General features: G+C 33.5%; 1 protein-coding gene across 7 annotated transcripts in view; it reads right to left on the bottom strand.

Annotated features, from left to right (window-relative positions):
- The window catches only part of CEP350 (centrosomal protein 350), a 173,347-nt gene that overhangs the window by 54,748 nt on the left and 104,415 nt on the right, over window positions 1-14,184 (bottom strand). For all 7 annotated transcript variants that reach the window (XM_074222164.1, XM_074222162.1, XM_074222167.1 and 4 more), the window contains 3 exons: window positions 12,443-12,627; window positions 9,199-9,286; window positions 7,089-7,235 (listed from right to left, as the gene is read on the bottom strand). In XM_074222164.1, coding sequence (XP_074078265.1) covers window positions 7,089-7,235; window positions 9,199-9,286; window positions 12,443-12,627 — 420 coding nt within the window. The remainder of the gene's footprint in view (window positions 1-7,088; window positions 7,236-9,198; window positions 9,287-12,442; window positions 12,628-14,184) is intronic.

Genomic DNA, 14,184 nt, shown 5'->3' with positions numbered 1-14,184 from the left:
TCTAACTTTTGCAATAAGAAGTTCCATGATTTAAGCTGACAGTCAACTCCCAGGTCTTGTATTATATCAAAGTGTATAGAGCTTTTCCACCTTCAGGTGCAAAGAGTATAATCAATCTAATTTCTATATTGGCCATCTGGTAATGTTCATGTGTAGAGTCACCATCCGGGTTGTTGAAAAAAAAAGTGTTTTGAGTTACCTTGACAACACTCTATATTAGATTATGCCCCACTTCATTTTCTACTCCAAGGCCAAACCTGACTGTTATTTAGCTTATGATTTTCTACTTTGAGCATCCCAGTTCCCTATGATGAATGTGACAACTTTTTTTGGTGTTATTTCTAAATGTCGGTTGTCACAGAATTAAGCAACTTTGGCTCTCAAACATCAGTGGCTGGAGTAGAACTTGTATTAATTATTATGATACTGAATCTTTGGCCTTAGACTCAGATATTATTCTGTCATTTTTGTGATTATGCTGCAATACTCCTTTTCTCATCCTATTTTTGATTATGAGCGTTGTTCCATTTCTTCTAAGAGAATCTTGCCCACAGTAGTAGATATAATGATTACTAATTTTAGTCTAACAATTAACAACAAGAAAACACAGGTGCTCCAATGACCAGCACTATACAATCCATATGTGGAACCATTGGTTAACAGCAAATGGAGAAGTTTTGAATACCTGTGGATAAATTCGCTTATCTTGGCAGTGCACTTTGCAGGGAAGTAAACATTAATAATGAGGTTGGCATACACATTGCCAGAGCTAGCTCAGTATTTGGAAGACTTGGAAAGAAAGTGTGAGAGAGATGAGGTATTAGACTGACTACCAAACTGAAAGTCTACAGAGCTGTTGTGATGATCTCATTCTTATATGCCTGTGAAACCCGGACAGTCTACCAGTGCCATGTCTAGAAACTGAATCGCTGCCATTTAAATTGTCTGAGGAAGACTGTGAAGATGACCTAGTAGGATAAGATACCAGACACCAAGGTCCTTTCTCAAGCTAAACTGCCAGACATTCAAATGTTACTACAAAGAGTGCAACTACAAAGGACTGGACACGCTGTTTGAATACCAAACATACTCTTGCCAAAAAGACTGTATTCTGCAGAACTCACACAGGGTAAGTGCTAACAGTGGGGTCAGAAGAAGTGACAACAGATTACTATGAAGACCTCTCTTAAGAATTCTGGAACTGTGTAGGTTGGGAGACCCTGGAACAAGACCACCCAGCAAGACATGCCCTCATCAGTAAGGGTGCTGTGTTCTATGAGCAAGGCAGAATTGAAGCAGCTCAAGGGAAATATGAGATGTGCAAAGTTAAAATAAACACTTCAGGAGTTCCTTTTGACTTTGACTTAGTCACTTTACTGAGTTAAGCAAGTCTTTACACTACAACAAGGCAATGATGCAGAATGAGTCTTTATATTAACATGCAAAATCTAAAAATTTGTAAATTCAACATTTAGTTGGGTTTAGATATATTTGTGTTTTCATCTGTATATAGTGTTCCAATTGTACAAACTGCCTTTGCCAACATGGAATAGAAATGCAATGTAAAGTCTTAAAGAGAGTTGCCTGAATTTGGAATTATGTCTAAAGGGCAATAAAAATATGCATACTCTTTGATCCAGCAATGACACTCCTGGGTCTATACCCTGAAGAGATCACGAAAAAGGGTAAAAACATCACTTGCACAAAAATATGCATAACAGTTCTGTTTGTGGTGGCAAAGAATTGGAAATTGAGTGAATGTCCATCAATTGGAGAATGGCTGAACAAATTGTGGTATATGTACTTTATGGAACACTATTATTCTATTAGAAACTAAGAGGGATGGGAATTCAGAGAAGCCTGGAAAGATTTGCATGAATTAGATGCTGAGTGAGATGAGCAGAACCAGATAAACATTGTACATCCTAACAGCAACATGGGGTTGATAATCTGGAAAAGTAGGAAAGAACCAAAATGAAGGTCTGAAATGTCCAACATAGGAATTTCTATTTTATTATAGAGATAATAGGGAAACCACTGAAGGTTTTTAAAGGAGTGATATGGTTTTATTTTGTCTATAGGAAGATGATTTGGGCAGCTTGGTATAGACAAATTAGAGAGATACAGATTAGAAGCATGGGAGACCAAGTAAGAAGTTATTACAATAACCTAGATAAGAAATGATCATATTAATGAGGAATATGCTGTTGAGGTAGACTAGATAAATACTGATAATTCATTAGAAGTAAAGGAAAGAAAATGATATCAGAGAAGACAGTTCTGCCTTTAAAAGAAAAAACAATTTAGAAGGGGTATAGGTTTATAGAGAAGATAATGAGCTTCATTTTTGGTATGTAAATTTGTAGATGCCAACATCAAATCAAATTGGATGTGTGAAGTACACAAATGGCAACCTATATTCATATTTAGATGTGAGATCAAGGCTAAAGAAATAGATGTGGGAATCACTTAAGTAGCTGGGACTGCCAAGGGAGAGAGTGTAGAATAGTAAATTTTTCCTCCTTTATATGGTTACAATAAATTAGATAGCTTATATGGATGCCATATCAAAAGCAATAACATCATTCCCATTATTTCTCTTATATTATTCTTGCATTAAGTAAGTGAAATTAAGCAGTGTAAGTAGCCTAACAGGATCTTGGTCCAAAGCAGTCTATGAATAAAAAAATATGAGAAGTTTACTAATGATGTCTTTGTGTCATCTCCTTCAAAACTAAAATTTGTGATGACAAATATCATAAAAAGAAATTAATCAAAAAAGTGAGGATAGGGGCGGCTAGGTGGCACAGTGGATAGAGCACTGGCCCTGGAATCAGGAGTACCTGAGTTCAAATCTGGCCTCAGACACTTAATAATTACCTAGCTGTGTAGCCTTGGGCAAGCCACTTAACCCTATTGCAAAAAAAAAAAAACTAAAAAAAGTGAGTATAATACACATTAATTTCTTTCTTTTTTATGCTTTATATTATAGTATTATTTTTATTCTAATACCATAATAAAGCCCAAATGTGTGATGTGTGTTAGAGATAAGAACTGGTTCTGTGATTTCATTGGCATAGAAAACTCCAAAATGAGAAAACTTCCCCTCTACCAATTCAGGTTGACTTCTCCTCTACAACTTCTGTCTTCTGGTTTCCCAGAGCAGTGAGAGTAAGTGACTTGACCAGGGTCAAGCAATCAGTTCAGTTTTTTAAAATTTATTTATTTTTGAATTTTACAATTTCCTCCCTAATCTCACTTCCCTCTCCCCAATCACCAGAGAAGGCAGTCTGAGAGTCTTTACACTGTTTCCATACTGCAGATTGATCCAAACTCAATGGTTGAGAGAGAAATCATACCCTTAAGGGAAAAGTAATAGCAAAATTCCATAATAAGATAACTTCTTTTTTTAATTATAGGTAATAATCTTTGGTCTTTGTCACAATTCTTTCTCTGGATACAGATGGTACTCTCCATCACAGATAACCCAAAAGTATCCCTGATTATTGCAATGATGGAATGAGCAAGTCCATGAAGACTGATCATCAATGCCCTGTGGCTGTTAGGGTGTACAGTGTTCTTCTGGTTCTGCTCATCTCACTCAGCATTAGTTCACGAAAATCCCTCCAAGCTTCTCTGAATTTCCTTCCCTCCTGGTTTCCAATAGAGCAATAGTATTCCATGACATACATATACCACAATTTGGTCAGCCATTTCCCAATTGATGGACATTCAGTCAATTTCCAATTCTTTGCCATGACAAACAGGGCTGCTATGAACATTTTTGTACAAGTAATGCTTTTACCCCTTTTCATGATTTCTTCAGGGTATATATAGAACCAGTAGTGGTATTGCTAGATCAAAGGGTATGCACATTTTTGTTGCCCTTTGGGCATAATTCCAAATTGATCACCAGAAAGGCTGGATGAGTTCAGAGCTCCACCAACAGTGTATTAGTGTCCCAGATTTCTCTCTCACATCCCTTCTAACATTGATCATTGTCCTTTCTGGTCATATTGGGCAGTCTGAAAGGTGTGAGGTGATACCTCAGAGATGCTTTAATTTGCATTTCTCTAATCAGTAAAGATTTAGAGTAATATTTCATATGACTAAGGATTGCTTTGATTTCCTCATTTGTAAATTGCCTTTGCATATCCACTGACCATTTGGAGAATGGCTTTTTTTTTTTAATAAATTTGATTCAGTTCTCTATACATTTTAGAAATGAGTCCTTTGTCAGAAATACTAGTTGTAAAAATTGTTTCCCAATTTACTACATTTCTTTTGATCTTGGTTACAGTAGTTTTGTTTGAGTAAAAGCTTTTTAATTTAATGTAATCAAAATCATCTAGTTTGTTTTTAGGGATGTTCTCCATCTCTTCCTTAGTCATAGACTGCTTCCCTTTCCATAGATCTGACAGGTAAACTAGTCCTTGATCTTCTAATTTGCTTATAATATTGTCTTTTATGTCTAAATCCTGTACCCATTTTGATCTCATCTTGGTATATAGGGTGTGAGATGTTGGTCTAATCCAAGTTTCTGCCATACTAACTTCCAATTTTCCCAACAGTTTTTATCTGAGAGCTTTTATTCTAAAAGCTGGACTTTTTGGATTTATCAAACAGCAGATTATTATAATCATTTCCTGCTACCTCTTTTAAAACTAGTCTATTCCACTGATCCACCACTCAATTTTTTAGCCAATACCAGACAGTTTTGATGACTGATGCTCCATGATCTAATTTTAGATCTGGTAGGGCTAAGCCTCCTTCTTTTGCACTTTTTTTCCATTAAATCCCTGGAAATTCTCAACTTTTTGTTTCTCCAGATGAATTTACTTACAGTTTTTTCTAACTCATTAAAGTAATTTTTTGGAATTTTGACTGGCAGGGCCACTAAATAAGTACTTTAATTTTGGTAGAATTGTCATTTTTATTATTTTAGCTCGGCCTATCCATGAGCAGTTGATATTTGCCTAGTTATTTAAATCTGATTTTAGTTGGGTGAGAAGTGTTTTATAGTTGTTTGCATAAAGTGTCTGAGTTTGCCTTGGGAGGTAGACTCCCAAGTATTTTATATTGTCTGAAATTACTTGGGATTTTTCTTTCTAGCTCTTTCTACTGTATCTTACTAGTCATATATAGAAATGTTGAGGATTTATTTTATATCCTATGACTTTGCTAAAGTTGCTAATTGTTTCTTAGATGATTTTTTGGGATTCTCTAGGTATACATACCATCATGTCATCTGCAAAAAGTGAGAGTTTTGTCTGGCCCAATTCTAATTCCTTCAATTTCTTTTTCTTCTCTTATTGCTGAAGTTAACATTTCTAACACAATATTGAGTAGTAGTAGTGATAATGGGCATCTTTGTTTCACCACTGATCTTATTGGGAATGCCTCTAGCTTATCCCCATTGCATATAATGTATGTTGATGGTTTCAGATGATACTGCTTTTTTATTCTAAGGAACAATCCATTTATTCCTACACTCTATAGTGTTTTTAGTAGGAATGGTTGTTGTATTTTATCAAAGGTTTTTTCCAGCATCTATTGATATAATCATATGATTTAACTAACAGTTTTCCTAATATTGAACCAACCCTGCATTCCTGGGATAAATCCTGCTTGGTTATAATGTATTATCCTAGTGATAACTTGCTGTAATTGCTTTGCTAAGATTTTATTTAAGATTTTGCATCTGGGGTGGCTAGGTGGCGCAGTGGATGGAGCACTGGCCCTGGAGTCAGGAGTACCTGAGTTCAAATCCAGCCTCAGACACTTAATGATTACCTAGCTGTGTGGCCTTGGGCAAGCCACTTAACCCCATTCCCTTGCAAAAAAAAAAAAAAAGCTAAAAGATTGTGCATCTATATTCATCAGGGAGATAGGTCAGTAATTTTCTTTCTTTGTTTTGACTCTTCTTGATTTAGCTATCAGCACCATATTGGTGTCAAAAGAAAGAGTTAGGCAGAGTTCCATATTCACCTATTTTTTTCAAAGAGTTCATATAGAATTGGAACCAATTCTTAAATTGGTTCTTAAATGTTTGATAGAATTCACCTGTGAATCTATCTGGCCCTGAAGATTATTTTCTTAGGGAGTTCAATAACAACTTGTTGAATTTCTTTTTCTGAGATAGGGTTATTTAGGTATTTAATTTTCTGTACATTTAACTTGGGCAACTTATATTTTTGTAAATATTCATCCATTTCACTTAGATTATCAAATTTATTGGCATACAGTTGGGCAAAATAATTCTGAATTATTACTTTAATGTCCTCCTCATTGGTGGTGAGTTCACCATTTTCATTTATGATATTAGCAATTTGGCTTTTTCTTTCTTTTTTTTAAATCAAATTAACCAATCAAATCTTTTTAATCAAATTAAAGTTAATCCAGTTTATCAATTTTATTGGTTTTTTTCATAAAACCAATGCTTGTTTTTATTTATTAGCTCAATAGTTTTCTTGCTTTTGATTTTAAGGTCTGTTGGAAGGAGCTCATTAATTTTTCATTTTTGTTTCCCTGTTGTCTAACACATTGCTTTGTATGTAGTATGTTGTAAATATTTGTTTAATTGAAATATGAATCAAATTTCATAATCCTTGACTGCTCTTTTATTTAGAAATCCTTAGGTTTCTTAGGTGAGTTTACTGTATGTATATATTATTCTGAGAACTTCATTTCAGTCTTCAACATTTGTGGATCATGTGATTTCTCCTTTAATTTTTAGAATTTCTAATCTGATATTCAATTGGGGGTTTTAATTCATTCTTTTTCTAATTTTTTTAGTTGCTGATTTCCTCTCAATTCATCTTTTAAAGAGTTTAAAATGACACCAAAACTTTTGGGATGCCAGATATATTTGGCTCAAGTGGGAGCTGAAGCCAAGTCTTCCTCAATTAAGTCAACTGATAAACATTTATTAAGTGCCTCCTACATGACATGCAATGTACTTAGCATGATCCACTATACTGACACAGCTGCGTCTGAATCATATTAGAACAGAAGTTTAACAATAAGACATGGAAGCAAACAGTATCTTTAAAAGAGAAAGCAAACTGAATTAAATCTTTTCAACTTACCAATTTATTTTCCCCCGCAGACTTCAACTTCTCCTGAAGCTTAATTGTGGTTTGGCGTATTCTTTCTATTTCCTCTTGCTGTTTAAGAATCAGCTGTCTTTCCTTCCGAGCTGCTTTGTTGGCTTCCTGCAGGCGCTTGATTTCTGCCTGGGGTGAGAAAAGTTAGGAATAAAAAAGAGATATATAAGAATTTCAAAGTAATATAAAGGAAAAGTCATTGTGGAGTAGATAGATAGATAAATAGATAGATAGATAGATAGATATAGATCTACGGATATATATATATATATATATATATATATATTGAAAAAATAAAACTACCTTAAAATAATTATGAATTTTTCTTATTTTAACAATAAGATTTAGAGTGAAATTCTAAGAATCTCCAAATTAAACTATCACTGTAAAAATAGTTTATACAACTCTGTTCAACTTTTCTATTTCAATTATGGGAAAACTTTATTTTTTGTTTCTCTACTTTACTGCATCATACTATGCACAAATTAGTTCTTGAAAAAAATAAAAAGACCTACACATTTAATAAGACCTACACATTTAGTAACAGTACTGCATATGAATAAGAAAACTAGTTTCTGGTTTTAATTTTTTTTTTTGGTAAAAGCAATTCATAAGCTGTAAGTTACAGTGAAAAGCATCCCATTCTGCCACTTCAGAAGGACTATGAGTGACTTACCAAATCTTTCTGATTCTCAACTTTCTTAACTAAAAAATAAGTAGGCAATACCAGAAGTACCAACTTTAAGACTCAAAACAGTTAATTGTTGTAAAATGCCTTTTTTGTGCTATATAAAATCAGTTATTATTATTTTTGGAGTGCTAATATAAGTCACTATCCTATCATCATTCTTTTTTTTTAGTTGTTTCTTTTTTGCAAGGCAAATGGTGTTAAGTGGCTTGCCCAAGGTCACATAGCTAGGTAATTATTAAGTGTCTGAGACCGGATTTGAACCCAGGTATTCCTGACCCAGGGCCAGTGCTTTATCCACTGTGCCACCTAGCCACCCCTCCTATCACCATTCTTTTGCATCTAATTTTCTATGAACTACTGCACAGATAGGCACTATTACTATCATTACTATTATCCTCTACATCATGCAATAATAAAGATAGTATTTTGTAAACTATAAAAATTTATATAAATATTGAATTACTCTTATTTGTTGGAATTTTGTTTGAGAAAAACAAAAAAACAAGTCTCCTTTCACATGATCCACAAATGTTGAAGACTGAAATGAAGTTATCAGAATAATATATACATACAGTAAACTCATCTAACAAACCTAAGGATTTCTAAATAAAAGAGCAGTCAAGGATTATGAAATTTGATTCGTATTTCAATTAAACAAATATTTACAACATACTACATACAAAGCAATGTGTTAGACAGCAGGGGAAACAAAAATGAAAAATTAATGAGCTCCTTTCAACAGACCTTAATAGGGAGATGAAATATATATAATGATAAGCAAGATACAGAGTAGTATCATGGGTAGTGTACAAAGGGAAATAAGGACTAAGAGGCCTAGGAAACTGATATAGATTGTCATTACTGTATATTTCTTATAAACTAATTTACTCTGCTCTACAAAGAGAGATTATTGTTAGCATATTCAACAATTCAGCAATGGCACAGATACAATCCAATTTTAGTAAACCTGTTACCAACATAATAACAAAGCAGTTCACATTTACTTAGCATGGAGTCTAACCGTGAAATTCTCTATGCTTTTCCTCTTTTCATTTAAATAGCATTTTAAGGTTTACAAGGTGCTTCAGAAACATCTCATTTGATTCTCACAATTACTATAAAGTACTATAGATATTATTATCAACATATATTATATATGAAGAAACTGAGTGTCAGAGAGTTTAAGGAACTTCTCATTTGTCTGAAGCAGGATTCCAACTCGGGTCCTTCCTGATTCTAAGTCCAACGCATTTTTATAGGACATTCCTACTGACAAAAGCACAAGATAGACAAGGTAAAAAGAAAATCTGACAGTGTTATCAAAATTTATAAAAAAAAATTAAATCTATTTACTAGTTTAACCTAAGTAAGTTGCCTATAGAAATGCCTTTTTTTCCTCACCTTCTCCTGCTGTAATTTCAACAGCAAGCCACGCTGTCTCTTCCGGAGAGGGGGCATTTTATCATCTTCTCCTTTGTCTCGTAGATGTCTGTGTATATATTTGTACATATAAGTAAACATAAACTGAGTAAGACAATCTTTATTAAACTTTAATTTCAAATTCAAGGGTTTCTTTCCATTAGTAAGCCTATAGCATACTTCTTTAATATGTCAAGGATCCATATATGATTCATCAGTGAGTAACATCCTTTAATGATGCAGAATACAAATTCATATAAATGGTTGCCTTACTCCCTGTGGCCAAAAAAAAAAAAATCTTAGTACTTGGTAGTCAACTTTCTAGTCACGAGACTCTTCCAATTTAGCAAATTTAGTCCTTAGGCAACAAATACTATCAATTATAAATCTGAAGTTTTTCTACCTTGGTAGATCTACCAGATCTACAATAGCCTCCTCAGGCTCCCAGGACACTGGGGCACAATGAAACAATCAGAGTCACAATGAAACATCTGAGAAAGATTTCAATTAAGGAGAATTTAGCATAACATTTCCCCCTTAAAATATAGAACTAAAAAGTCACTTTCCTTTAATTTTGACCTACTGTTTCTAGTTTAGCCTCTGAACCCTGATAGAATGAATCTAATGCCAGTATTAGTCATTATCGTCTGTACTTCCATTAATCACATGTTCTCTTCTTCAAATCCTTTTTTCTCCCAAAACATCATGTTTGAACATTCTTGCTATCCTGGTCATCTCTCTCTCTCTCTCTCTCTCTCTCTCTCTCTCTCTCTCTCTCTCTCTCTCTCTCTCTCTCTCCTCTCTCTCTCATGCCCAGTTTGTCTATGTGAGGATCAGAACTATATATAAAATTATAGACATGTTAAGACCATTGGAGAATATATCTTCTTCCCTTATTCTAGACATTTTAAGTTCTCTATAAACAGTCTCATTCTAAACTAGTCTTCTGTCCCCAAGGCCATTTCACACCTATTATTGGCATTATTTGATAATTGGGACAAAAGTCTTAATTTTTTTATAAGTGAAAATTTACTTTTTTGAACCAAGCTAAGTGATTTATATTTATCCCAGGAAAGTTAATCTTGTGATTTGACTCATTATTTCAGCTGGTTGAGTTTTTTTTGGTTATTCTGCCATCTTAGGCATATGTTTTCAACCACCTCAGTAATAAAAGTGTTGAATGGGGCAAGGCCTGTACTCTACAAATAAAATTGCTATTAATCAGTAATCTTCAGATATAGTTAATTTATTAGCTACTAATTCACCTAAATTTATTAACTTCCAGCTCACATCTCACCTACTCATCCACAAGAATATTTTGGGACAAACTATCAAATGTTTTGCTGAAATTCATATACATCATATCTAAAATCAGGGTTGTGTAAGGAAGCTAGCTTGAACCAGCTTAGGAGAAAACACTGCTAAAATTTTCAGTGACAATATCTATACCTTAGAAATGGACAAATGCTACAAATCAGGGATTGATTCATTTATTTTTACTGATTGTCTAGATTTAAAAAAGGAAAGATGAAAATGTTAGTAATTCAGACTAAACAAAGTGTATCAGATTATATTTTTTGTTTTCCTTCAAAGAACCATATACTAAACATTGACTAGAATATCCCTGCCTATATTTCTGTGGCCTCTTGATCTAGTAACTATTTCATATGACTTTTTCTTGGTGAATTCATGTTAATTCCAAATAATTACCACTTTTATAGTGCTTGAGGCACCATATGATTTCCACTTTCCTTTTTAAACAGCTCATAAACTATTTAATAATCAACTTTAGAATTTTGCTGTGGATTGTCATTAGTTCATTTCTGTGAATATCTAAAATTTCCTGAAGTCATATTTTTTGCAAAACTAACATTTGCCAATATCTTGGTACCTCTCTTCTTTTCCATTATTTCTCAAATAATATTTAAAGGAGTTAAAAGGTTATACCTGAAAGTTCTTTCAGTACCATGGAATGTAATTTATTTGCACCAGAAAATTTAATCTTACTCTCAGGCAACTAGTTACTCTTACTATCTCTCTCATCTATCTTTTTTTGTTGTTGTTGTTTTAGTTTTTCCAAGGCAATGGGGTTAAGTGGCTTGCCCAAGGCCACACAGTTAGGTAATTATTAAATGTCTGATGCCAGATTTGAACTCAGGTACTCCTGACTCCAGGGTTGGTGCTCTATCCACTGTGCCACCTAGCCACCACCACCCCATCTATCTTAATCTTAATTCCATTTAGCCATGTTTGCTATAACTGTTCCAATATAAAGTTCATATTCATTAATAAAAAGATGGGAGAGAAGTAGTAAATAGTTTTGTTTTCTATCAACTTCCATTCTACCATCTATCAGAAATAATAGGCCCATCCCTTCCTTTTTTATTTTATGTTCTAGACAAAACTTTAGTTATTTATTGTCCTTAGCACTTTTTAAAAGTCTGAGGCTTTACAGCACTCAGGACTCCATGACATTATTCTTACAGCTTAATTTTTTATTCTTGGACATGGGCCCCTCCTTCCATCTTTTGTTCATCCATTTAATTCACTGAAGAGCTCCCTGTATAACCACAAACATCTCTTTAGATGTCTTCCCTTTATTCTCCTCTACAGAATTATTTATGATTGAATTATCAAGATTTTAAAAGTCTCTCATCTTTTTTGAGTGTTAAAGACAATGGACATGGAATCTTAATTTCACTAAATTTTTTTCAAAATCAAAGCATAAAGTGAATTTAAATAAGAATTTTAATGGGAGCAACATAAAATGGCCCAATAGGGATACACTTTAATTTACTCACGTATAAAACTCCATGAGGACATGAGCTATATCCAATTCATCTTTGTATTCTCCTCATAGCACCTAGCACAGTGTCTTGTGGTCAATAAATAGATATTGAAAAAATATATCATATTAGAAAATTCCTACTACTTATCAAGAATCTTAAAGGTAAAGTGGGGGGGGGGGGAGTCCAAAGTAATAAATAGCCCTAATATGGCTTTTATGCATTGTAGTTAAGTCAGGAGTAGAATCTACATGTCATGATTTCCAATTCAATACACTTTAGATACCCTTGCTGGAATGGTGTCTTCTCTAATGAGCAATCGTGTTTTCCTAAGTATGTAATAGTATAAATATAAAAGGGCATTTTTATTACAAATTACAAAGGTAACATTCTTTAAGAAAAAAAGAAAAATTCCTTTTCAGTTTTTAGAATGTTCTTACTTTTTCTGGTGTTCCAGCCAGGCTAGCTCTGCTTTAGCTTTCTCCTTCAGGGCTTTCTCACGGAGTCGTAATAATGAAGACTGGTGAGCTGCCCTCATTTCCTCTTCTTTCATATATTGACGGACCATTTCCATGGTAAATTTAGAGAAACTATCTTGCCCTCCTGAGAATGGCATACTCAGTTCCTAAAAAGAGAAGTTTTTCCCAATTTATAACCTTCTAAAATCTCATATAAATTAGTTTTTAATCCAAGTTAACTATAAAAATAGATAGTATTCTACAAGGAATAAATTAAGTACTTATCCAGAGGTACCCACCATATAAGAAAATGCCCTGGAAAAAGGAATGTCCAAAAATGAATACTGTAAGGAAAAGCCTGCCAGTAGTCTAATAATTCAAATTCACAAACAATACAGTATGTGGCAATATTATTACACTTAAGTCAACAATAGCAGCTGATATGGAAGATTACTTGGCAATACAGATAATCAGTCACTGCTCAAAAATAAGACAATGAAATTCAAAATATGATTCTAAAGCCACTTATGCTTTCTATTTCATTTTCTCCCCAAGGCACAGCTTTAATCATATCACATACTCATTTAAAAAAACATTTAGTGTCTCCCTGTTGCTTCAAGGATAAAATAAAACTTCCTCTTCTAAAAATTACAGATGAAACCAAAAACTACTAAGCTACTAAATAAGTGGTCAAAGATGCAAACAGTTTTCAAAAAAAGAATTTTAATTTATTACCAACTATAAGAAAGAAAGCTTCAAATCATTAATATTAAGAGAAACTCAAATCAAAACAACCCCAAGTTTTCACTACAATTGGAAAAAAAATGACAAAAGCTAGAAATAGTCCATATTTAAAGGGTTGTAGGCAAAGAGACAAACTAATCCATTGCTGGTGGAATCAGCACAGCCATTTTGGAAAGCAATTTGGAAATATGCAAATAAACATAACTAAGATGTCTATACTCTTTAACCCAGAGATTCCATCAGTAGAACAAGGAGGGCACTGATAAAAAGAAAATTGCCAAATATACCCAAGTATTTATAATAGCACTTTTGGGGTAAGTAAATATTTAGAAGCAATAGCTAAATAAATTTTGATACATAAGTATAATTAACTGATGCAGAATGAACCTAGCAGGGCCGAAGAACAAAATATCCTATGTCTGTAACAATGTGAATGGAACAAACCATAAAATCAAAATAAACCAAAGTCAATATTGCACAAATCCCCCTTTAGACTGTTAGCAGTCAAAAGGTCAGGGACTATCTTTTGTCTCTCTTTAGAAATCTGCACAGTGTCTGGCACATAGTAAATATTTTAACAGATGTCTACTGACTAACAAAAAGTGGAGATGATTTCCCTACTCCATTCTTTCTGCAGAAGCAGAAAGGCCACAGGAAGCCTTTTTCAATGTATTAATCATTTTGCTGATTTTTTTGTCCTTTTTGTCTGTGAGTCAATATAAATATTTATTGAGTGCCTACTTTGTATAAGGTAATTCTAAGTTCTGGGGATACAAAAAAAAAAAAAGAGGCAAAAGATAGTCCCAACCCTGGAGTTCACATTCTAATGATCTCTTATTATATGGAGTGGCTCTCTGGGATGAGAGAGTAATACAGAAAAAAATTCTAGCGATATAAAAACAAAACATTTTAATACAAAAATTTTTAAATGGAATTTAAATCCTTCAAATCTGGTTCTACCCTCCCTTTCCAACTTTCTT

The sequence above is a fragment of the Macrotis lagotis genome, chromosome 2 (genome assembly GCF_037893015.1).
Source record: "Macrotis lagotis isolate mMagLag1 chromosome 2, bilby.v1.9.chrom.fasta, whole genome shotgun sequence".
Lineage (NCBI taxonomy): Eukaryota > Metazoa > Chordata > Mammalia > Peramelemorphia > Peramelidae > Macrotis > Macrotis lagotis.
The sequence above is the reverse complement of the archived record's forward strand: the minus strand, read 5'-3'. Positions and strand labels throughout refer to the sequence as shown.